This window comes from Heteronotia binoei, chromosome 18 (genome assembly GCF_032191835.1).
Source record: "Heteronotia binoei isolate CCM8104 ecotype False Entrance Well chromosome 18, APGP_CSIRO_Hbin_v1, whole genome shotgun sequence".
Classification (NCBI taxonomy): domain Eukaryota; kingdom Metazoa; phylum Chordata; class Lepidosauria; order Squamata; family Gekkonidae; genus Heteronotia; species Heteronotia binoei.
Window position 1 is genome coordinate 36,041,045 of NC_083240.1, and position 24,809 is coordinate 36,065,853.

General features: G+C 49.1%; 1 protein-coding gene across 3 annotated transcripts in view; it reads right to left on the bottom strand.

The window, feature by feature from the left end:
• The window catches only part of GIT1 (GIT ArfGAP 1), a 70,279-nt gene that overhangs the window by 20,156 nt on the left and 25,314 nt on the right, over window positions 1-24,809 (bottom strand). For 2 of the 3 annotated variants that reach the window (XM_060259148.1, XM_060259147.1), the window contains exons 2-10: window positions 24,434-24,567; window positions 21,539-21,651; window positions 15,502-15,607; window positions 13,432-13,518; window positions 12,135-12,265; window positions 11,071-11,165; window positions 8,871-8,913; window positions 6,418-6,466; window positions 5,643-5,715 (exon numbers count right to left, since the gene is read on the bottom strand). In XM_060259148.1, the coding sequence (XP_060115131.1) occupies window positions 5,643-5,715; window positions 6,418-6,466; window positions 8,871-8,913; window positions 11,071-11,165; window positions 12,135-12,265; window positions 13,432-13,518; window positions 15,502-15,607; window positions 21,539-21,651; window positions 24,434-24,567 (831 nt within the window). Of the gene's footprint in view, window positions 1-5,642; window positions 5,716-6,417; window positions 6,467-7,532; window positions 7,560-8,870; window positions 8,914-11,070; window positions 11,166-12,134; window positions 12,266-13,431; window positions 13,519-15,501; window positions 15,608-21,538; window positions 21,652-24,433; window positions 24,568-24,809 lie in introns of all 3 variants that reach the window. The other variant, XM_060259149.1, reaches the window with a different exon arrangement.

Consider the following 24,809-nt stretch of genomic DNA (forward strand, 5'->3'; position numbering starts at 1 on the left):
GCTTTAAAAGGATACCGCGGGGCTGGAAAAACTCTGGGAAAGGGCAATGAAGATGATCGAGGGGCTGGAGCCCCCTTCCTTTGAGGAAAAACGGGGGGGGGGCGGACTTTCCAGTTTAGAAAGAAAAAGGCAACTAATGTGGGATACGGCATTTATAAAATTATGCATAGGTTGGAGAAAGCAGATGGAGAGCGTCTTCTTCCTCTCTCGTAGCACTAGAACGTGGGGCACCCAATGCTGGGGAATAGATTCGAAACAGACAAAAACTGCTTCTTTATTCAACAAGTAATTGAACTGTGGAACTCACTGCCACTGGACGTAGCGATGGTCACTAGCACAGGTGGCTTTAAAAGGGGTTACACAGAGTCACTGGGGGGTAAGGTTAATCCGTGGCTACTAGCCACAGCGACTGGAAAAAAAAACTTCACCTATCGAAACAGACCAGGCTATGAATACCACTGCTGGGAGATAGGAGCCGGGAAAGGCCTTGGCCTCTTTGCCTTGTTTGTTTGTTGGTCCTCCAGGGCAACTATTTTGGCTGCTCTAGGAAACCGAATGCTAGAGTTAGACAAACCACTGGCCTGATCCAGCAGGGCGCTTGTGCTCTTATTCCTTCAGAAAGCTCTCCTCTGCTCACACAACTCCCTTTTGTGGATACCAAGGCTCAAAACCCCAGCCTCTGCTACTGATGCCAGTTGCAAAGTCCCCTTTCGTGCTTTTTGCTCAACATGATATATGCCATTAAATGCCAACAATGCCCTTCGGTTCTCTACATAGGGCAAACACAAATCTGACATCAGGAATCACAAAACTATATATCTACACTATTCCAATGTATTTCTAGATCAGATCAGTCAGTCCTAAGGGAAATCAACCCAGACTGTTCCCTGGAAGGTCACATGCTGAAGCTCAAATACTTTGGCCACCAAACGAGAAGGGAGCACTCCCTGGAGAAGACCCTGATGCTGGGAAAGGCAGAAGGCAAAAGAAGAAGGGGACGGCAAAAGATGAGATGGCTGGACAGTGTTACTGATGTAACTAACATGAATTTGGGCAGACTTCGGAGGATGGTGGAAGACAGGAGGGCCTGGCGTGACTTTGTCCATGGGGTCGCAAAGAGTCGGATTCGACTGTGCGACTGAACAACAACAAATCAGAACAATGTTTTTGCACTGACATACTCAAACAAGGGATATTGGCTGTTTATCTCATTACATATACTAAATCCATCTTCCACTATATTTTAATGTAATTTTTTCTAATGGCAAACTAGAAAGAGGTATATATTTATGTCACATGTTAAAAGGTCAATTAGATGGACAGGAAAAACTTCTGGGAAAGAAATGCCCTCATTTTGACCCAGGCTTATTAGCAACAGAATAATTAACAGACATTCTCACATTCTGACATGTCACTGTTTTATTGGTTTCCCACGCTAATGCAACCCAGATCAAAGGTTTTCTGAATTTGTTAATTTTACTATTCGGCTACTGGATTTTAACTTTGTACCACTTTGCATTCTAAACCGCACCAGCTATATGTAGCTCTCCTTACTGTACCTCATTCCTCGTCTGAAGAAATGTGCATGCACACGAAAGCTTACATTCTGAATAAAAGTTTGTTGGTCTTAAAGGTGCAAGTTGACTCCTGCTTTGTTCTAGTGCTCCCCCATGAACCGCCCGACAACTATGCCTGGCCTTCTACTGCCCCAAAAGCCCGAGCCCTTCAAAGCAGAGGGCTGCTGAGACAACGGGTCCCTTCCAAGCAGACAGTCCGGACTGCATCTTGTTTCCGACCCCTAAAGGACAAAAAGCCATCTCGGTTCTCAAAAGCTTAAACGGGAGAGAGGCTGCATCCAACCTGCAAAACATCTCCCCCCCTCCAGGCTCAATCGCTGGGACCACCCTCTGCTGATTCTGGTTATCTGGATGCAAATTCCAGAGGGGAGGGAGGGAAGAGCAGAGTTTGCCTGCTGTAGGAGAGGTAAACAGGAGACACGGAAGGAACTGTTTGCCTTCCAGGCGTTGCTTGCAAGGCTCCCTTTCAGTATGGATATCGGAACAGTAATCGGATATCGGAATAGTAATCGGATATCGGAACAGTCATCGGCAACAGCAGGAAAGCGGAGGTGAGAGGAGGCAGCTTACGTAGGCAGCTGGGGAGAAAAGCCCAAACAGGCCCCCGCTTAGGGGCTCTAGCCAAAACTTCCGCAGGGCTCCCTAAAGTCCACCAGAGCTCTGGGCATTGCTACAAGGAAGGGTCGATGGCCCCACCCTGGCCGCATCCAGCCCTCTCTATGTCCCGCTATACTCACTCCCCCCACCCTTTACCAGATTCTCCAGCGTAGAAGCCTGGAAAAGTGACTGCTCTCTCTCCCTCTCTCCCTGTTGTAGAATCGCCGGATGCGGCTGGCCAGGAATGAAGGGATGGGAAGGGAGGACTGCTTGGGGAGGGGGGGGGGGACGGGAGAGAGAGGGAAGCGGCTGCATTCCTGCAGAACCACAGCCCTGCTCTTCTCCCTCCTCCTTGGGGGACTCCAAGGCCGGCCTTGGCAAGCTGGCACAAAACAACACCCCCCCCCCAGCCTCCTAAACCCTACTTACTACGGCTGGCATGCCCACGCCCAGGCCATTCCACCCAGGCAGCACTCCGCCCCACCCGGCAGGAGCTTCAGGCCGTGACTCAGCTGGGCCCTGCCTGGCTGGGCACCGGCCAAGCCAGATGAATTCACCACCCTGGGCAAGGATTCGGTGGCACTTTTCTCTGCAGCGCCTGAGAAAAGCATCCCGGCACTATGAAGAAAGCCACTCGGCCCCTTTTCCTCTGAGATTTCACAGCCGAGGATTTTACAGCTGAAAGGATTTGCACTCCTCCTGCCCTCCATGTTGTCTTTTCTGCCTGGTCCCAAGTAGGTCAGCGCAGTTCTGCCACGACCGCTTTTAGATTCACACAAACCCCTTGCAAGGTAGGCCAAGGAGAGCCAGCAACAGGCCCCAAGTCAGCCATGGAGTGTCATGGCCTAGTGAGGGGAAGGGGGAAACTTGCTTAATGTAAGAGCCACAAAGAATAAACATCAGATGTTTGAGAGCTGAAAGAGGAGGAAGGAAGGAAAATAGATGGGGGAGGGAGAGAGTTGGAAAGAAAGCAACTTTAACTTTAAATGCATTCTCCAGGTCACTGGCTGGCTTAGCTTGGATAAGTGATTTAAAGAGACAAATGCCTTCTCCAAGCTGGTGGATGGGGCAATGGTGGCTTTAAGAGCCACACAATATGTGTAAAAAAGCCTCATGTGGCTCCCAAGCCACAGTTTGGCCACTCCCGGACTAGTGGGAATTCACACCAATCCATCCACCCCCCTATCCACAGTATCAACAGGACCCTCAATGTTTCAGGTTGCCATGACAACTCCCCCCCCCCCCCCCCCCCGTGGCTGTGTTGCTCCACGCAAGAAGAGTAAGATTCCGGTCAGAGTGGGAGACCGACGAGATTTCGGGGGGGAATGAACTTCTGAGAGCTTTGACTCATGCCCTGAAAAACTGGCTGGCCTGGAAGGTGCTCGCGGACTTGAATCGAACTTTGGTTTCCTTGCTTCACAAACCGAGCCTACTGCTGGGCCGGAGACAGGCTGCTTTGAGCAAAACCTCTTTGCCAAGAGCCCCCGGCAGGCCTTCAGACCAGCGCCTGCAGCCAAACGCTGCTCTTGGGGGCCGAAAGGGATCCTGCACTGCTGGGAGGACGCGAAAGAAAGGCAGTTCCCTCCCTGGCAGTTACCCTGAGGGCAGGAGGGGGCACGTGCAGCAAGCAACCAGGCTTCAGAGGTGATGCCTCTGCCCCCACCCCAGCAGTGCCCACTTGGGGGGCTGGCTGCTACATTTTGCGAGGGCTGAGGAAGGAGAGTGGGGAGAAGGGAGGGCTGCGCCGACCCTCAAAATGCAAACACACACTCAAGATCAGCCTGAATCAGAGCCCGAGGAGGTGCAGGACTTCACCCAGTCATTCTTCCATCCCAACCAGTCCACAAGATACATTCAGCTCCTCCCCACCCTCAAGCGAAGAGCTCCTAGAACCCCAGTCAAGATGCCCTTCAGTCGCCCCCCCATCTAAGCACAGCCCCCTCTTAAAAAGAAGGCCACGCGACATATTTGTTCCTTTTGAGCACACGCTCAGGGAAGCAGAACTCTCAACCCAATCAGCAATTGCAGAATTCAATGCTGGGCCCGGAATACAACATCTTTGGCAGGTTTCTAGTCCTCTTGATCGGGTTCTAGTCCTCTTGATCTGGACCATGGAAGCCAGCCACAAGAACTAAGCAGGATCTTGAGGGCGGGGCAAGCGTGCGTGTCTGCCGGGAAGGAATGGGTCAGGAGGCCAGCCTGTCAGTGCAGGAATCCCCGGGGGAAGGGGGGGTGCTCTCTGGAGGCAGCTGTCTGCTAAGGAGGGCCTGTCTCCCCAGCAAGGCCATGGGAACCCACAGCTCTCCCCAAGACACAGGAAGACTCTCGGGTGTACTACCTGAACCAGCCATAGGCTGAGCGATTGAAAAGATGGTAATAACTGCCCACTTTCCCTAATAACAAGGCGGTGGCTCATAGGAAAGATCTGGATTTGCTCTAGCAATTTTAACAACGGGATTGGGGAAGCTTAGAACAGGGGTGTCAACCATGCAGTTTGTGGGCCGAATCAGGCCCTCGGAGGGCTCCTATCAGGCCCCCAAGCAACTGGCTGTCCTCTGCTTCCTTCTCCCTCTCTCTTGCTCCCTTCTGCATCACAGCTTGCTTTGCCAGGCTCTCTCAGTTGCACAGCAGAGCTACAGAGCCAAGCCTCTCTTCCTTCTATTGGCTGAGGCTCCCCCCCCCAAAATCCACTGGGGAAGGGAGGAAAGAGCCAGAACTTCCTTTGCCCAGTTCCCTGGTTTCCATGGGAGAAATACAAAGAAAGCATCTTTAAGACCAATAAATGCTAACGTTTTAAGTTGTTTAAAAAAGATATATTTGAGTTTGTCTGTGTTCTTTATACAATTTATATCTCTGCTACCTGATCTTAAATAGGTACACACATGACCCAGCCTGACATGGCTCGGCCCAACAAGGTCTCATTTATGTCAAATCCGGCCCTCATAACAAATGAGTTTGACACCCCTGCCTTAGAGGGTCAGTCCAAATCCATCTGGGGATTTATTGCTCTTCCTTAATATGAGATTTTGCACAGACCTTTCCGTCTGGGTTCTCCAATGCCACCAGAGTGGCTACAGGAAGAGAGATGGGCAGACGGCGGGAGGGGGGGAGCAACACCCCAGCAGCAAAGCCCTGGCATATAATAAAGTTGAGAGAGCCCAGAAGCCGCAGTCCAGCAGAGAATACAGTCCCCACCAGCGTTGCCTCCAAGCTGAGTTACTGTGAGCTAGCTCACGGTTTTTTATCCTCCAGCTCACACCTTTTTGTCTTCGCTCAGGAAGGAGTGCCCCAGAGCACCCTAATCCATGCAGCAGCTCACCACCACTGGGATGCCAGCAGCTCACTAAGTGGAATTTTTGCTCACAAGACGCCACAGCTTCGAGGGAGCTTTCAGCCCCATCCACTGCCAGGGCCCCAAACAGCCTTTCCTACCCCCACCCCCACCCCCGACACAGACACACCCGTCACCTGCATCGTTTTCCCGACGGTCCACCTCGTCGTAGACGTCCATGGCCAGTTCTTCAAAGAGACGGTTGCTAAGCTATCGGGAGGGAAACAGGAGGGAAAGGAGCATGATTGCACCCTGCAGTCTATCGGGGAGGGGAGGGGGGAGGTCTGGGCCTGGGAACCGCAGCCGCCGAGTGCCTCTTTGAGAGCCAGTCTGGTGCAGTGGTTAAGTGTGCGGACTCTTCTCTGGGAGAACTGGGTTTGATTTCCCACTCCTCCACTTACAGCTGCTGGAATGGCCTTGGGTCAGCCATAGCTCTGGCAGAGGTTGTCCTTGAAAGGGCAGCTGCTGTAAGAGCTCTCTCAGCCCCACCCACCTCACAGGGTGTCTGTTGTGGGGGGGAGAAGATATAAGAGGTTGTAAGCCGCTCTGAGTCTCTGATTCGGTGAGAAGGGCAGGGTATAAATCTGCAATTCTTCTTCTTCTTCTTCGTACAGAGCCTACTGAGAGCTCTTGGAGGATTGGCTACATCAGGCGGGCGTGGCCTAATATGCAAAGGAGCTCCTGCTACAAAACAAAAAAGGCCCTGGTTTCAGCTGAGAAAGGGTTCTATCCTCCCCTCTCCCCCCCACTGCAGTTCTTGCTGCCCAAAGAAAAACCGTCTGCAGGTGGGGAGGGGTCTGAAGTTCTTGGGGGCTGCTCAAGATGATGGAGAGACACCAGGCCAAGGACCCCCACCCCAGCCCTACAACAAAACCCCAAGGCCCATCTCCCCCCCGCCCCTGTCCCTCTTACCGCTTGCAGCTTCTTCTTGGCTGCCTTTGCCAATTCGGAGAGGTCCAGACTAGTGAAATGGGGAGACAGAGAGACAAAGAGAAAAGTCACTTCATCCCTACCCCATAATAAGTTGTCTACAACGGAGGCATATCATCGCCCTGCAGAGAATCCTCTATTACAAATCTGCAGGATACCCTATATTAGGGGAGGGGTATATTTGTATTTTATGTGTGTGCACGTGTGAGCATGTGTCTCCTCCTGGGAGCCATGGCGACTTCTGGTGACTGAGCCCTACTGGGGGCCTGGAGGATATTCAGAAAGGTGGCTGAATCAAGCCTGCCCCTGCCCTCCCGACTGCTGGTATTCCAAGGAGGTCTCCCATCCAAGTACTTGCCAGAGTCAACCCTCCTTAGCTTCTGAGACTTGACGAGACAGGGCTTGCAGCAAGCAGCAGACTTGGAAGGAGAGGAAAAGGAACCATCCCTGGCAGATCAGGAAGGTTAAAAAAGGCCCAATGCTCAGAAACGGGCATCAGTGCTAGCAAGGAAGGAGGGAAACAATGCACAAAAAAGCACTCCCGGGTACCTTCTATAGCAGGGTGGCCAAACTGCAGCTCGGGAGCCACGTGTGGCTCTTTCACGCACATTGTGTGGCTCTTGAAGCCCCCACTGCCCTCTCAGCTAGCTCAGAGAAGGCATTCGTCTCTTCAAATCACTTCTCCAAGCCAAGCCAACCAGTGGCTTGGAGAATGCATTTAAAGCTGCTTTCTTTCCACCTCACCCCTCCCTCCTCCATCTATTTTCCTCCCTCCCTCCCACATCTGATGTTTATTCTATGTGGCTCTTATGTTAAGCAAGTTTGGCCACCCCTGTTCTATACTTAGAGTTGGGGGGCAATTGTAATTGCCTACTCTAAGCACCGACAAAAAGCAGGGACTGAGGGACTTCCCAGTCAAGGGGGTACAGAAGAAGTGTGAAGTAGCCTTGGCGAACAAGGCATTCCTCAGACCCCCAACCATTCCTTTGCTCCATACCCCTGACCCAACCCCGACACCCAAAACTGCAGATTATCTTCTGCATGCACCAACGTGGGGGGGGGAGCAGTTGCATGCAGACAACTCAGACAGTCAGTACCTTTGGGACATGCACTTTGGACGCACTCTGAACTCCGAGAAGGCAGCGGGAGAAGAAGAGGACAAGGGAGGGCGTTAAAGACACCGATCTGCGCATCAGCAGCAAGGGCCAGGTGCGCCGCTAAAGTCGCACTCGCTTCCTGAGGTTCAGGGACTGGCAAGGAAGGAAGCCAACACCCCCCACACACACACCTTTGCATGGCATTCTTTGGGCTAACCCTCGCTTGGCAGGAGGTCCAGGCAGCAGCTTCACCTGTCAACATCTGCCGCTCTTGCCTGGAAGTTCCCTTTCCAAACCTGAGAGGCCATCAAAGGGAGGGCAGGAAGCGCCTGAATTTTCCTCCTTCCCATCATGCTCTTTGGGCCTTCAATAGGCCATCAACAGAGCCAGAGGAAAGAAGGCCACTGGTCCCCATCAGGCCCGACTCTCCTCCAGCAGAGCATTCAGGAAGAGGCTTAGTTTAATTTGAACAGTCGTATTTGACTGCGATTCCAGTGAGCTGCTCTGGAAGCCAACTTTGGGGTGAAAAGTGAGGTAAACCAGAGCATGTGGTATGGTTGCCCAGGGGCATACAAAGGGAATTGACACATGGAATTCACTTCCACAGGAGGTGGTGGCAGCTACATGCATAGATGGCTTCAAGAGGGGACTGGATAAACATATGGAGCAGAGGTCCATCAGTGGCTATTAGCCACAGGGTGTAGATGGAACTTTCTGTCTGGGGCAGTGAAGCTCTGTATTCTTGGTGCTTGGGAGGGGGGGAGCAACAGTGCTTCTAGTGTTCTGGCTCCACTGGTGGACCTCCTGATGGCACCTGGGTTTTTATGGCCACTGTGTGACACACAGTGTTGGACTGGATGGGCCACTGGCCTGATCCGACATGGCTTCTCTTATGTTCTTAATGAAAGGTCAGGCAGCTGATGAAGTGCCTTTGAGCCCAACGGACCAACTTAAATGGAAACCTATCAAGATTCTTTCACAACTACATCACAGGTGCCTTTTCAGCTACCATACAGACCACGGAACAGTTCACACCAAGAGAAAACCAACATGGGTATTTTCTTTTCTATTTTGCCTTGGGAGAATGCAGGATAGAAAGAATTAAAGTTCCATTACAGCTATTCATCAGAGCGCTCCACCCACCATCACCGCAATAAGACAAAAATACCAATACTTGGGTGTGGCCTTGGTAATTCTGATAGAACCAGCAGCCCCTTTCCTGATTCAATTCAAAAAGGAATACATGTGACACCCAAGATGTCCACAAGGTGGCAGCATTTATTTCCCGTGAATTACAAGAGACTGGGGAAGGGAGCAGCGCTGGAGGCGGGGTCTCACCTGTCTGCCATCTGCGGAATGATGTAATGCCCATTCTTGTGATCTGCAATGGAAAGACAAGAGCCACTCAGAGATCCAGCCCTGAGACTCCGCCCCCCCCACTGATGTTTGCTCCTCTCCAACAGTAACCCTTTGTTACCCAGGACAGCTCGCTAAAAACAACCTCTCAGTCCACTGCAGCTGTTCAAAAGGTTTTCCACTGTTTTCCCAGTTCCACAATCCTAGTCCTGCTGCATTGTTCCTCAGAAGCCCTTGCTGTCTGATTGAATTGCTTTTTTAAATTGGGTAATCCGCTTCTAGTCTACGCAAGGAAAGCGGGTTATCGACGAAGGCAATCAAATGCAGCAAAAATAAATGCAAGGTGATTAACTGATAAATGACTGTGAACAGCCACAGAACGCTCATTGATTCTCTGAGCTGACAAAAACCAACTGAAATTCACCTACGAGGCACTAGCGCTTAAAATACTCTGCCTCGTTCCGATCGCCTTTCTAGAAGACAAGAAGAAAGAAGCTGCACGCAGGGGAGTCGGCTCCAAAAGAGCTACTGTATAAGAGGGGTGCATCATGCAACTCACTCACTTCGGACCGCTTACTCCATTGACTCCCAGACGCCCATTTCCCAGGGGGCTTCAGCCAATACGGGCCACCCTTGTGGAATGTTCCTCTGTCATGGGAGGCCTCGGGAGGGGTTTCCCATCAGATTTTGGGTTTGCTCATTGATATGCCATCTTGTCGCCCATTTCTAGAGCTCTTCCAACTGTGCTCGGCCCGACATCTCCAACAAAAGGACATCAGGCAGCAGGAAAGACCTCGCCGCTGGTCCCAGTCAAAACTGAGCTGGATGGACTAAGGGGCTGATTCAGCATTAATGCAGCCTTCCTTGGTGGTCTCCCATTCAAATACTGACCAGGGCCAACTTGGCTGAGCTTCCAAGATTGGACAGGATCAGGTCAGCCTGGGGGGGCCAGAGCAACTCCTTTAGCCCCCGACCGCCCCGACATCGGAGCTCAACAGGCCCCTTCTCCCTTGCCTGAGAACAGGAAAGAGTTGATCTAGCACAGGGGTGTCAAACATGCGGACCGGGGGCCAAATCAGGCCTCCAGAGGGCTCCTAACAGGCCCGAGTGACTGGCTGTCATCTGCTTCCTTCTCCCTCTCTCTTTCTTCTTTCTGCAAAAGAGTTTGCTTTGCAAGGCTTGCTCAATAGCATAGGAGCTACAGAGTAAAGCCTCTATCTTCTCAGTTGACTGAGGCTTCTCCCTTGGGGAGGAAGGAGGGGGGAGGCAGAGTTTGTTTTTCCAGGCTCTCTCAATCACACAGCAGAGCTACTGAGTCAAGCCTCTCTTCCTTTTATTGGTTGAGGGCCCCCCCAGCCCCCTGGGGAAGGAAGGAAAGAGTCAGAGCTGCTTTTGCCCATTTTCCTGGATCCCATGGGAAAAATACAAAGAGAGCACCTTTAAGACCAACGAGTGCTAACGTTTTAAGCATGTTTTAATTGTGTTTCTCTGTGTCCTTTATAAAGTTTATATCTCTGCTACCTAATCTTAAATAGGTACCCACATGGCCTAGCCCAACATGGCCCGGCCCAACCCAACATGGTCTCATTTATGTCAGATCTGGCCCTCATAATAAATAGTTCAACACCCCTGATCCAGCAATTTTCATTTTCTCTTGACCCCAAATGCTCTCCTAGTCCTCCTCCATTCCACTTTTCCTCCGTTTCGTCACCATCAATCAATCCTGTTATTCTTTCCCCCCCAATATTTTGATTGCAAAAACAACACTGAAATGCAAACTCATTTTGCGCAGGGGGAAAAAAACGGTGCAAAGGAAAGAGAAACTAGTGCCAAATCTAAAGATTATCATGTACATTTCTCACGGCAAAACTGAAAAGGTCATTGACTTGGCCAAGGTTGGAAAACACCCTTGGTGCTTTGACACCTGCTGAATCATGCCGTTTCGGCTCACTTCAGCGGCTGTTTGCAAGGCCCTCTTGCCATTTCGCACAGCACAATCCAGCTGCGAAGTGCACCAAAAGTGGGTCGAAAGTGCGTTATTTCGTGCGTGTGAGAGCACCCACTGTGAGTGAAAGGAACCAAGAGGCTGGTGCAGATTCAGGGTGATCTTGGTGGGGGCTCAGCCCTCGGTAGCAAAACCCACTCTCCCTCCCGCCCCCAGCCTGACCCAGGACTCCCTTACCTGGCTTGCGCCCGCAGAGATAGAAGGCCAGCCTGTCTGTCAGTTCATACTGACATTCCACCAGCCTCTCTGCCAGCTCATGCTGGGACGCTTGCCTGCAGGGAGGGAGGTCGTAGGTCAAACAGGAAGAAAACGCCCCCTTCCCCTGTTACTATAAATAAGCCCCAGTCACATTTGGGATGGAGTTCTGTCTCACCAAAAGATGGTAACAACAGCCCCCCACCCATCTCCGTCAATCTCTTGAGCTTTTGCAACAGCCTAGTCCAGGGGTGGCCAAACTTGCTTAACTGAAGAACCACTTAGAATAGATGTCAGATGTCTGAGAGCAGGAAGGCAGGCATGCAGGCAAAGAGATGGGGGGAAGGAGAGGTGGAAAGAAAGCAACTTTAACTTTAAATGCATCCTCCAAGCTGCTGGTTAGCTTGGAGAAGTGATTTAAAAAAAGAGAAACGCCTTCTTCCAAGCTGTGCACAAAAATATGAAATATAACTCGTTACAAACTCGAAAGGTTCAATTTCATTACGTCATAAGACGATACAAGTCACACACTCTCTCCAGTACAGAAAACAGATGCTGCTTCCTTCCACATTCAGAGGCTTTGCACCCATTATTTCTTAAAGCCGCTGTAAAGTTCACAACCAAATTTGTAACAAGTTATATTTCATATTTTTGTGCACGGTAGTTTTTTGTTCTTCTGTTTGACACACTGTGTATTCCTGTGGCATTTGTATATTCTCCACACTGGCTGACAGGGTGACGAAGGCTTCAAGAGCCACGCGTTACGTGTGAAAGAGCCACACATGGCTCCCGAACCACAGTTTGGCCACCCCTGGCCTAATCTTTATTTCATGTAACACTTTATCCTCTAAAAAAAACTCCAAGAGATCTCTCTATCACCGTGACGGAATTCAAGCAGTCCCAGAGAACAGACACAGAAAGCCAGCTGCTGTTGCTGACAAAGCAATCAGTTTGGAAACATTCAAAAGCACCCATTTGTCCCCCAATTCAGATCTGGCGCATGGCTCCCCACAGGCGTTCCAGAAGCAAGCAGTGCTGATCCTCACCTGGCGTAGTCGATGGGGGTGCGGCCGTTCACATCAGGGGCCCCGGGGTCGGCTCCATAGACCACCAGCAACTCAGCCTGAAGGATTTGCCCAGCTTTGGCTGCCACGTGCAGAGGAGTGGTCCCTTTCTCCTACAGAAGCAGGACATTTGTTCTCAAACCAGAGAGCCAGTTTGGCGTAATGGTTAAGTGTGTGGACTCTTATCTGAGAGAACCGGGTTTGATTCCCCACTCCTCCACTTGCAGCTGCTGGATTGGCCTTGGATCAGCCATAGCTATCGCAGGAGTTGTCCTTGAAAGGGCAGCTTCTGTGAGAGCTCTCTCAGCCCCACGCACCTCACATGGTGTCTGTTGTGGGGGGGAGGTAAAGGACATTGTAAGCCACTCTGAGACTCAGATTCAGAGTATAGGATGGGATATAAATCCAATAACTTCTTCTCCTTTGGGAAGAACTCTCACGAAGTCTGAGCCCTAACATTAAAACGTTTTAAAGATCAATTATTGCTAGTTGTTCTAAGGGTTTTATTAAAAAATGTTTTATAATGCATTGGTCTATCATTGTTAACTGCACCGAGTCCCAGTTTTTGTTGCATATTGTGACTCTGCATGCAAGAGGAGGGAAAGAGTCAAGAGAATTCTCTCACTGGGGTACCCTTGGTAGTTGGCCCCACCCTCCCACTAGTGAGATGTTGAGTCTCTCTGGCCCTTGCTTGCCATCTGCGTTGAACGTATGAACATATGAAGCTGCCTTCTACTGAATGAGACCCCCCCTCGGTCCATCAAAGGCAGAATTGTCTACACAGACTGGCAGCGGCTCTCCAGGATCTCAAGCGGAGGTTTTTCACACCTATTTGCCTGGAACCTTTTTACTTCGAGATGCCGGGGATTGAACCTGGGACCTTCTGCTTACCAAGCAGATACTCTACCACTGAGCCACTGTCCCTCCCCCATATTATATAGGACCTCTCTTCTTCTCTCTCTTACCTGGGCTCAGAGTTGTAGCAAGTGAACTTTTGGGAAGTTAATCTGTTCACAACAAATCAGATGTACCTAACTGAATATGCCATGTGACATTTGCTTCTATTTTGTTAAGTAAAATTTCTTTCTCTCATTACCATTGGGGTCAGGTCATCTTTGTAATTTGTTTGAACAGCAATTTCCCCTTAATCAAGAAATGCAGAGGATCAGGGACACAGCGTAAAGCTTCTGTACGTTTAACACAGTAGTTTTCTGGAAGGAACAACGTATTATATAAACTGGGGCTGAGCCCTGGTTCGGCCTTGGCCCCGGAGCCTCACCGGGTGGAAGAAGTTGGCTTGAGCCCCCAGCGAAAGCAGGCGCAAACAGGTCTCCAGGTTTCCTGTCCGGACACTCGAATGCAACTGCTGCAGGAGGAAAGACAGAGGCAGAGGTCAGGGAACAGGAAAAAACAGAGCAGCCGACCCCCGCTCCACCCACCCAGGCCGGGCCAGGCAATAGCCAACGGAGGGCTCTACTCAAAAACCAGTGCAGTCATTGTCAGGGGCTACATACTTGTTCTTTTGCATTAAAAGAGGAAGGGGGCGGGAGATGTGGCAGAGGTTTACAAAATCAGAAACGATCTATCCCATTTTTATGCTGCTCCTTCTCTGGGGAGCGAGACATGGTCCTCTGCTCCTCCGTTTTAGCTTGGTGCTTGGGAGGGGCAACAGTGAGAAGGTTTCTAGTGCCCTGGCCCCACTGATGGACCTCCTGATGGCATCTGGGGTTTTTTGGCCACTATATGACAGAGATTGTTGGACTGGATGGGCCACTGACCTGATCCAACATGGCTTCTTTCTTTCCTTCCTTCCTGGGGGCAACAGTTGGAGGGTTTCTAGTGTCCTGGCCCCACTGATGGACCTCCTGATGGCACCTGGGTTTTTTTGGCCACTATATGACACAGATTGTTGGACTGGATGGGCCACTGGCCTGAACCAATACGGCTTCTCCTTCCTTCCTTCCTTCCTTCCTTCCTTCCTTCCTTCCTTCCTTCCTTCCTTCCTTCCTTCCTTCCGGCAACAGTGGGAGGACTTCTAGTGTCCTGGCCCCACTGATGGCACCTGGGGGTTTCTTGCCACTATATGACAGATTGTTGGATTGGATAGGTCACTGGCCTGATCCAATATGTCTTCTCTTTCCTTCCTTCCTTTGGGCAACAGTGGGAGGACTTCTAGTGTCCTGGCCCCACTGATAGACCTCCTGATGGCACCTGGGTTTTTCTGGCCACTGTATGACACAAAGCATTGGGCTCGATGGGCCACTGGCCTGATCCAACATGGCTTCTCTTATGTTCACAACAACCCTGTGAAGTAGGCTAAGAGGTCAAAACAGGCAGATGCGGTTCCTATGGTTGACTGGGAAGAAACTGACCAAGAGGGAGCCTCTCATCTTCTGCTTTGAGTCTTGCTACAGGAAGAGCACTGGCTGAAGTCCCTTCCACCTCTGGCTGAGGCAAGGGCGAGCCCAAGGCAACGTGTGGGGGCAGGGGAGCAGTCCTTCTCCCTCCCTCGCAGCGCCAGCACGGACGGTGGACAAAAGCGCTGCTTCACGCAACACACAGGCATCCGGTTGGCTTCTTGAAAGCGTTAATAACGTTGAATACCCAATCGATTCAAATCCTTCTGGGTAGCTGGCAGCCGGGCGGATCAACCTGAGCCATCAGGGATCTCCTTAAGGCTCTGCTATAAAAGTGGGAGCAGGGAGGTTGAGTAGGTGGTCTACTTGAGGCCACTCCTGAGTAGGGCTTGGAAGACCCCTAGGCAGGGCTTTTTTTTTTGTAGAAGGAACTCTTTTGCATATTAGGCCACACCCCTCTGATGTAGCCAATCTTCCTGGAGCTTACAGTAGTAGGCCCTGTAAGCTCCAGGAGGATTCGCTACATCAGTGGGGTGTGGTCTAATATGCAAAGGAGTTCCTGCTACAAAAAAAGCCCTGTCCCACTCCCTTGGTATTCTCCCTCCCAGGGGCGGAATTCTAGCAGGAGCTCCTTTGCATATTAGGCCACACACCCCTGATATAGCCAGTCCTCTAAGAGCTTACGAAAAAGAGCCATGTAAGGTCTTGGAGGATTGGCTACATCAGAGGTATATGGCCTAATATGCAAAGGAGCTCCTGTTAGAATTCCACCCCTGCTCCCTTCCAACCCTGATAACTAAAGAATCTGAAAACAGAATCTGGCCTTGGTACCCCTTGAGAATGGGATCCCATGATCAAGATTAACAGTGTCGAGGCCTTGAACATATTCCTTATTCTGAAGCCTTGGGCTGGAGTCCTGGGGTGCGACAGGAGCACTCCTCTCCATATCTGAAGGTGTAACGTCACCCTCGCATGCACGACATGCCCCCTACCTTGCTGAGATCCTTGGCAGTCACTCCGTCGTCATCCCGGCACGGGAGTTTGTGGACAAAGGCCAGCATCTGGTATTTGGCACGGATGAACTCGGACTTGGTTGGGCTGCGATGGGAAAAAGCAGGGTCAAAGAAGGGCTGGATTGACTTCCCCACCCAATAGGTCCTTAGAAGCAGCCTTTTCTTACAGACAACAACTCCCTTCCTCAAAATCCTGGAATGGTGTGGGCCGGCTGCTCTGCACCTGCACAGAGGCACTGTTGTCTCTCATCTTCTGTAGGAAATTTACTCTCCCACCCCTGAGCCTTTGGCTTCCCGGAGCGGATTCTCCCACTGCGAGATTCTTCTGTGCAGGGCTCACTTTGTGGCAGGAGCTGCTTTGCATATTAAGCCACACACCCTTGTTGCAGCCAATCCTCCATGAGCTTGCAGGGCTTTTCTTACAGGGCCTACTGTAAGCTCTTGGAGGATTGGCTACATCAGGGGGTGTGGCCTAATATGCAAAGGAACTTCTGCTACAAAGTGAGCCCTGCGTTCTGTGGGAACAGCGACCCAAGGCCCTGAGAGCTTCAGTTCCATAGTAGCTTAAATGTTCAATAGAACAATATACACACGTACAAGCAAATTATCCATGATCTCCTGTGGGAGCACACACGAGACAATAAAATAACACAACATGCACAACGCAAGAAGCTGCCTTCTAGTGACTCGGACTATCAAAGCCGGTCTTGTTTATTCAGCTGGGCAGTGGCTTCCCAGGATCTCAGGTGGAAGAATTTCGCACCACCTTGTCCTTTCAACTGGGGATGCTGGGGACTGGACCCGGGCCCTTCCGCACACCAAGCAGATGCTCTACCACTGGGCCACAGCCCTATCCTCAGTAACAAGTAATCAGAAGTTATTCACCTTTCCATGCTTCTTTCAAAAGGAGTTAATGCAAAGGCCTCAAACTCATCCCAAATAGCCTTCGTTTAGTTGCGGCCTCCCAGATGAAGGTATCTTAGATTACTGCTGTGATCAGCAAGTCCCAAACTAATTTAATTCTCATGAAAAACTTATTTGCATACTAAAATATTCCAGTAGGACACTAACTATGCAAACTTTAACAGAGTCACGCTCTTCTAGAGCAGGGGTGGCCAAACTTCCTTAATGTAAGAGCCACAGAGAATAAACATCGGAGGGAGGGAGGGAGGGAGGGAGGGAGGGAGGGAGGGAGGGAGGGAGGGAGGAAGGAAGGAAGGAAGGAAGGAAGGAAGGAAGGAAGGAAGGAAGGAAGGAAGGAAGGAAGGAAGGAAGGAAGGAAGGAAGGAAGGAAGGAAGGAAGGAAGGAAGGAAGGAAGGAAGGAAGGAAGGAAGGAAGGAAATAGATGGGGAAAGGGAGGTGGAAAGAAAGCAACTTTAACTTTATAAACATTCTCTAAGCCACTGGCTTGGCTTGGATAAGTGATTTAAAGAGACAAATGCCTTCTCCAAGCTGGTTGATGGGACAGTGGGGGCTTTGAAAGTCACAGATCTTGTCCTAAGCCACAGTTTAGCCAACCCCTGTTCTACAGTCACAGAAGGGTCTAATTCTGCCTAGGAGTCCCCAAGAAGAAATCTACTACTTTTTCTGGAATATTTCTTTTATTAATCATAACTCTTTTTTTTCTATCTCAGACAATGTATATTTTTTTGTTTTGTCATTTGAAAAAACTATGAAAGTTTATATATGAAAAAAGAATCACGGCAAGTGCATGATACCCCAGGCCTACTACAGATCCAGAAGTTGTTAATTGCATTTCCACCAGATGTAGAAATTTTGGCAGCAGGTGGGGAGAGAGACCACAGCCCCACCGTTTCTAAGTTGTGCTTCTTTTGCAAAATGCCAATGGCGCAAAGCAACACATTAAATCGAGACAGACATCATTGCCGAGTGACGTTGGTCATCCTTTTTCAAAGATGCTAATCCAGAAGGATTCCAGAGTACAATTGCCTTTCCCTTCTGGATTTAAAATTTTGATAATCAATAATGACATCTTGGTCGCTGAAATCTTTGAGACAGAAAGTGCTTCTTATTTACAGCTTCCAAGAATGTCAGAAGAGGTTTCAACATTGGATTCCATCGACTGACCAACACAAAAGCTTAATTGGAAATACTGAATCTAAGGAGGTTTTCCGGTTTCCTATTTTTTCTTTGATTTGAGCAAAAGAATTGGCATACTCTATAATGACCACCTCTAACCTAGCCATATTTTATTAAATTAGAGATGTCAATGTTGATAGAAAAATTAATACAACTTTCATGTTTGACCTTTAAGATGCCGCTGGGAGATAACAGAGCTGTACATTTATTTTTTCCTTTTTGTTCCAATAACCAACAGGGTTCTTCAACCTTTTACTCCTTCTCAGCGTGTTTATGACTGTTCTCAAAGCAATACAGAATGAAGTCAAGCAAGGATCACGCCTTCCGTTTTTCGTGAAACATTTGAGTTTCTACTCTGGAAGAGTTCTCTCACCACTTCCCAAAATAATTTTGCAAACATATTCTGCTATGGCATCAATATCATAACCAGGACACTAAATCATACATAAGTCAGGTTAAAAACATTCATTTTTTAAAGCAGCAATTTTGCCATCTGCAAAATCTGTATTTTTTCAACACTGATCAACACTGTGCCATCAGAAAGGTAGGTCTGTAGTTCTTTTTTCCCAGTCTTCTAAGAATTAACACTAACAATGCAATGTTACTAGCTCAGTCAAATCTATCCACAGTGATCCATGCCTTAGTTACATCTTGACTGGACTACTGCAACACACTCTACTTGGGGCTACCCTTGAAGAGTGTTCAGAAGAAGAAGAAGACTGCAGATTTATACCCCGCCCTTCTCTCTGAATCAGAGCAGCTTACAATCTCCTATGACTTCTCCCCCCACAACACACACCCTGTGAGGTGGGTGGGGCTGAGAGGGCTCTCACAGCAGCTGCCCTTTCAAGGACAACCTCTGCAATAGCTATGGCTAACCCGTGGCCATTCCAGCAGTTGTAAGTGGAAAAGTGGGGAATCAAACCCAGTTCTCCCAGATAAGAGTCTGCACACTTAACCACTACACCAAACTGGCTCTCAGCTCTCAGAAGCTGCAGGTAAGTGCAGAATAAACCAATCAGAATGCTGGTCGGGGCCCAGAACTGCAGCAATTACAGTACCAATCTTGTCCTCTAAAGCCCTACATGGCTTGGTACCGGAATATCCAAAGGAGCATCTTCTCCATATGCTCCTGACTGGGAATTAAGACACACTTCTGATTGTCCCATCAGTCAAAGATGTTCGTTTGGTGAACACACAAGAGAGGGCCTTTTTGGTACTAGCCCCATGATTATGGAACGACCTCCTCAGGAAGCTGAGAACACACACACCCCATCAGTCTTTGTCAGAACTGAAACAGCGTGTCCATGAAATTCAGTCACAGTACCGCTCAAGATCTTCAGCTACCAAGATCTTCAGCTACCTGGAGAGCCAGTTTGGTGTAGTGGTTAAGTGTGCGGACTCTTATCTGGGAGAACCGGGTTTGATTCCCCACTCCTCCACTTGCACCTGCTAGCATGGCCTTGGGTCAGCCGTAGCTCTGGCAGAGGTTGTCCTTGAAAGGGCAGCTGCTGTGAGAGCCCTCTCCAGCCCCACCCACCTCACAGGGTGTCTGTTGTGGGGGAGGAAGGTAAAGGAGATTGTGAGCCGCTCTGAGACTCTTTGGAGTGGAGGGCGGGATATAAATCCAATATCATCTTCTCTTCTAATTGCCTAAAAGGTCTTGGAGAACTCTTGATAGAATCTCATCAGGTCCTCACACTTTCAGGTTCTTCAGAAGTCACTGGAGTTTCTGTCCAGTAATTGCAACATTTAGCAACTCCTTATTTTCCTCAGATTGTATGCTGATCACAGTTAACCCAGAAAGAGCCTTCTGTAGAAACTTAAGATTCTCAAGTTTTTCCTTATTAGTAGTTGAATTTCTCATCTTTCTGTAGAAAACCAACAAACTCTTTCCTTGAGCAGTTTCTTCCTGCTAACTGCTGGGCGTTTTCCCAACCAGTTGTCTTTTACAAAATGCATTATTATATTGGCAACACACTTACAGTTCCACCTTTGGGTGAAAGATAAAAGAATATTTTCGCAACTTGTTTCCTCCAGCTTGGTACGTATTTAAATAAAGTTCTCACATTCCATTCATGAACGAGAAAACTCTACCAGAGTCCTTTCTGAAATCCAGCCTGGTGTCTTAGCCATCTCCCCAGAAATATTTAGGCATTTCTTTAATTAAAGCACCATCTCATCTTTTCACTGCAATTTCCTGTGGCGCCTATTGCTTTTGAAGGATTACAGTGCTCAGAGCTTGCAGAGTTTAATTTTGCACTTTTCATTACAGTATTCCCCCTTGCAATATGTGTTACATTGTTTAGAAATAACTTGAGGGTCACCTATATCCTCGAACACACCCATATCCTTGTATGGCTGTGAGAGTTGGACCATAAGGAAGGCCGATCACAGAAGAATAGATGCTTTTGAGCTGCTGTGCTGGAGAAAAATCGTGAGAGTCCCTTGGACTGCAAGAAGATCAAATCAGTCAGTCCTAACAGAAATCAACCCTGACTGTTCCCTGGAAGGTCAGATGCTGAAACTGAAGTTCAAATACTCTGGCCACCAAATGAGAAGGGAGTGCTCACTGGAGAAGACCCTGATGCTGGGCAAGACAGAAGGCAATAGAAGAAGGGGACGGCAAAAGATGAGATGGCTGGACAGCGTTACTGATGTGATGTAACTAACATGAATTTGAGCAGACTTCGGAGGATAGTGGAAGACAGAAGGGCCTGGCGGGACTTGGTCCGTGGGGTCGCAAAGAGTCCGACTCAACTGTGCGACTGAACAACATACCCTTGAACACATGTAGTTGCCTTATACTGAATCAGTCCCTTGGTCCATCAAGGTCCGTATTGTCTGGCAGCGACTTTCCAGGGTATCAGGTCTTTCACATCACGTGTTGCCTGGTCCTTTTAACTAGAGATGCCGGGGATTGAACCGGGGACCTTCTGCGTGCCAAGCAGATGCTCTGCCACAGCCCCACTTGATCACTGAAACAGAGGCTGAGAAAATGCAAAGAAAATCCCACCTCTCACAATACCTCTGCTTGGAAGCCTTCATTTCTCTCCCAGAGTTACAAAAGCTCCGGACAGCTGAAATCTGCTTTAGAAAAGACAACTTTTAAGCATCCCCCTCCCTATCACGACTGCGGCTTCTGCAAATGTTTGCAATACTTTTTTTAAACGGTGAGATCAAATTTGTCTTTTCCTTGGGTCACAGAAAGTCAGTCCTCTCTCAAGAAAAACAAACGTTTGTATCCATCTTGGTGTCATTAGGATAAAAAGGAACATGGCCCTTGATATAAAGGCAGCTCTGACCGTCGTTTTGGCAGGAGCTCACGTAGAGATGCACTCTCCGAGATTTCAAACTTCGCAAGTGTTTTAAAATAGGTTATTGGCTCCAAGGCTCTTGTAGAAATAGGAGTTCTGAGGCCTCTTTTCTTCAAACACAGTCAACAAATCTTATGATGGCGTCAAAAGAAAAAATTAAGACATCAGCAGTATCTGCTAGTAAGAAAAAGCAGGGCTTTTTTTGTAGCAGGAACTCCTCTGCATCTTAGGCCACACACCCCTGATGCAGCCTATCCTCCAAGAGCTTACAGGACTCTTCGTACAGGGCCTACTGCAAGCTCCAGGAGGATTGGCTACAACAGGGTGTGGGGTCTAATATGCAAAGGAGTTCCTGCTACAAAAAAAGCCCTGAGAAAAAGAATGCGCATTCTCACCAGTTAGCAACATACGATTTCTAATCCTTGTGTAAGAAGAACTACTGGTCTTGTTGAGAAAACGGCAAGCTCTGTTGATGAGCAAAATACCACAGCATCAAGCTTCAACCCTGACTTAGGATACCCTGATTCTCTTGAAAATTCCAGGTACATAGATGCCCATTTCCCCTCCGTCCTGACTCTTCCTGCCCATCAATACTCACTGAACTTTGTCTTGGGGGTTCGCCTTGCGCCTCCCACTCTGGACTTGCGCCGGATCAAGGAGTGAGTGTTCCCATATGGAATTGGCACCATTGCTGGCAAGCGTGTGCACCATCTGGGGGAAAGACAGAGAGAAAGAATGGAGGGAGAGGAGGACAACCTTCAGACGGCAACATCAATGAGAAGACCGCAGCCCAAAAAACTTTCTCCCTCTTCCTCTGTCGCCTGTGTGATCTCCCACCCTGCTCCAAGCAACTGCATGACTTTCTCTCCATTCCCAAACCCCTCTTCCAAGAAGTTCTGAGCCTCCTTTCTCATCTCCGGTTGACACAATGCTGGAAGGCATCCTCAAAGTATTGGAGCAGGACAGCGGCAACCCACAATGAAATCTCATCTCATCCTTGAACCTTCCAGAGAGATTCTGAACCCATCACTCCTCAGTCAAGCCTACCATATAGGGTTGTGAACAGCACTGGCTCTAAGGCGCATGGCACCCCAAGCAGGCTCCCAGCCCTCCATCCGCCCACCCCTACCGCCCTTTCTCCCTCCGCAGTGCCGCGCTCCATTGCCCCCATCAGAGCATGCTGCGCCATGGCTGGGCCCTACCAGCTTTGATGCGGGCAGCGTGCCATCTAATCCTTTGAAGTGTACATGGGAGAAGGCTTCTCCCCCCTCCTTCCTGGAACCGGAAGTGACCTTCTCCCACACGCGCTTCAAAGGATTAGGTGCTGCGCCAGCCGCATCAAAGCTGATAGGACTCAGCCTTAGCGCACTCCTCTGATTGTGCCGGGGAGGGGCGGGCAAGCACAGGGAAAGGGAGGGGGTAGGTGGTGGTGGGGGAGGCAGGCAGACAAACTAGGTGGTTGTCATGGGGACCGGGGGAAGTCCAATTCTGCACCCCTCTCCTCCTAGCGCCCTAGGCAACCACCTAGTTTGCCTAGTGAGCAAGCCGCCCATGGTTGTAAGCATAAAATGGAATATATATGCTACCCTGAGCTCCTTGGTAGATGCAGAGAGAAGAAACATACTCTGCATTGGTGCGTTTACACCATTCCTCCCACTATTCCCCTCCTAGCTTCTCCCGCTGTCTCCAAGATGCCAGCAGGATCCTGTTCTTTTTAAAATGCGGCCAAAGTGCCATTTTTATTCTGCTTCTGCCTAAAGCTCCTTGAACGATCACATTTTATAATTATGGGGGTGAGGAGAGGAGGACTATAAATAACAAAATTTCTCATCAATTTAATGTTATTTTTAGTCCGTCTTTCTCCATGAAGCCCCAGGCGGATTACAGAATGTAAATCAATGCGACCAACAGGACGATGCATCTAACAAGCACTGTGATATATCTAGGATTGTGGAAGTTTGAAACAAAGCTGTCATCTTTGTGTAACTATTAAAGTGTAACTATTAAACGTGACATATTAAGCAATGCAGAACATGGCATTAAGAAGAAACACGCTGCATTTTCTGGGAGCAATCAGAGGTGAGGTAGCCCCCCCTGCAAAAAGCTCTGCTCAAGTGAGTGAAGGTGTGGTGAAGGAACACAGAGGGTGAAGCATTCTTGCAGACTGGAGGGTCTGAGGCCATGAAGGGCTTTGTATGCAACAGTCAGCCTTGGTCAAAATGGAACAGAGCTGTAGACACGGAAATATACTGACTGGTTTTCAAAAGTCAAGACAGTTGACTAAAAAAACCCAAACCCTATTTACAGAGAAACTGTTCAAACAGGACTTGGATTTCCTTACAAAAAGACACTAGACGGAAATGTTCCCCTCTTCATCTTGAAATTTACTCATCTCAATTTGACCTGTCCCACTATTTCAACATACTGGATGTCCCGAAATCGAGGCGGCCATATATGACTGCACAAAATTTGCAATGTGTTGCCCGCAGCCCAAATGAAGGGCCGTTTCCTGAAGGTATCTTCAGAACAGTGCTTTCGTGATGGCTCACTGGCTGCAGTTGTCTCTTTGGCTGCATCCACACACTAAATAATGCACTTTCAATTCACTTTCAGTGCACTTTTCAACTGGATTTTACTCTGTGAACTGGCCAAATCCAGCAAGAAAGTGCACTGAAAGTGGGTGGAAAGTGCATCGTTTACAGCGTATGATTGTAGCCTTTGTCTCATGCCTTCTTTTTACTGTCCCCAACATGATATAGCCAGAGAAATTTTTGTAAAGAAAATGGCTACAAAAATATTCAGCCTTCTCTGATTAAGACTACACCTGAACCATCTATGTAAAGGTTGTATTGTGGACCTGGTAAACTTCTGTTATACTGGAATTTTTCATTCTTACATTGTGCTTTCTTTTCTGTGAGCTCTTAATCTTAAATAAATTGGTAAACTGGCAACTGCCGGCCTCTTGTACTGAAACAAATAACGGACAAGCAGCCACTGGAGTGACTGCACTATTTCACCCACCTGAACCAAGGAGCAGCCCACCCCCCTTCAAAGAGCCCATAAATCAGACTGAGCTACAAAGTTAGCTGCCTCCTGAAGCTGCTCTCCCTCCACATGTGCACTGCAAAGTTGGCTCCCTCCTGAAACAGCCCTCCCTCCACATGCGCACTGCAAAGTTAGCTCTCTCCTGAAGTCGCCCTCCCTCCACATGTGCATTGCAAAGTTTGCTCCCTCCTGAAGTAGCCCTCCCTCTACACGTGCATTGCTAAGTTAGCTCCCTCCTTAAGTCGCCCTCCCTCCACATGTGCATTGCAAAGTTAGCTCCCTTCTGAAGTTGCCCTCCCTCCACATGTGCATTGCAAAGTTAGCTCCCTCCTGAAGTCGCCCTCCCTCCACATGTGCATTGAAAAGTTAGCGCCCTACTGAAGTAGCGCTCCCTTCAAATGTGCATTGCAAAGTCCCTCACCCACCTGCAAAAGGGTCCCTCACCCACCTGCAAAAGCGTAGCAGACCAGGGGCTGTGCCGGAGGTGCTTGACAATGGATATGTGGCGCCCCAGGCTGCGGTGGACGCTGCAGCATTCGTCACAGACCAGCACTCCACGGTTGATGGATGCCCAGCCGGGGTCTGTGGGGACATTGGAAGGAATACTCCTGAGGAAGTTTTTTTAAATGAAATGAGCCTATATCCAGGTGCTCACTGAATGGACCTTTCTTGTAATATTGTAATACTGTAATGTACAAAAAGATTATATGATTTTAAAAAAAGTTTTACTAAACATTGTTACCCAATACATCACAGTATTTGTTCTTGTACTACCTGGGGTCGGTAGGAAGAGCAGAATTGTGAAGGGGGGAGGGAGTGTTAGA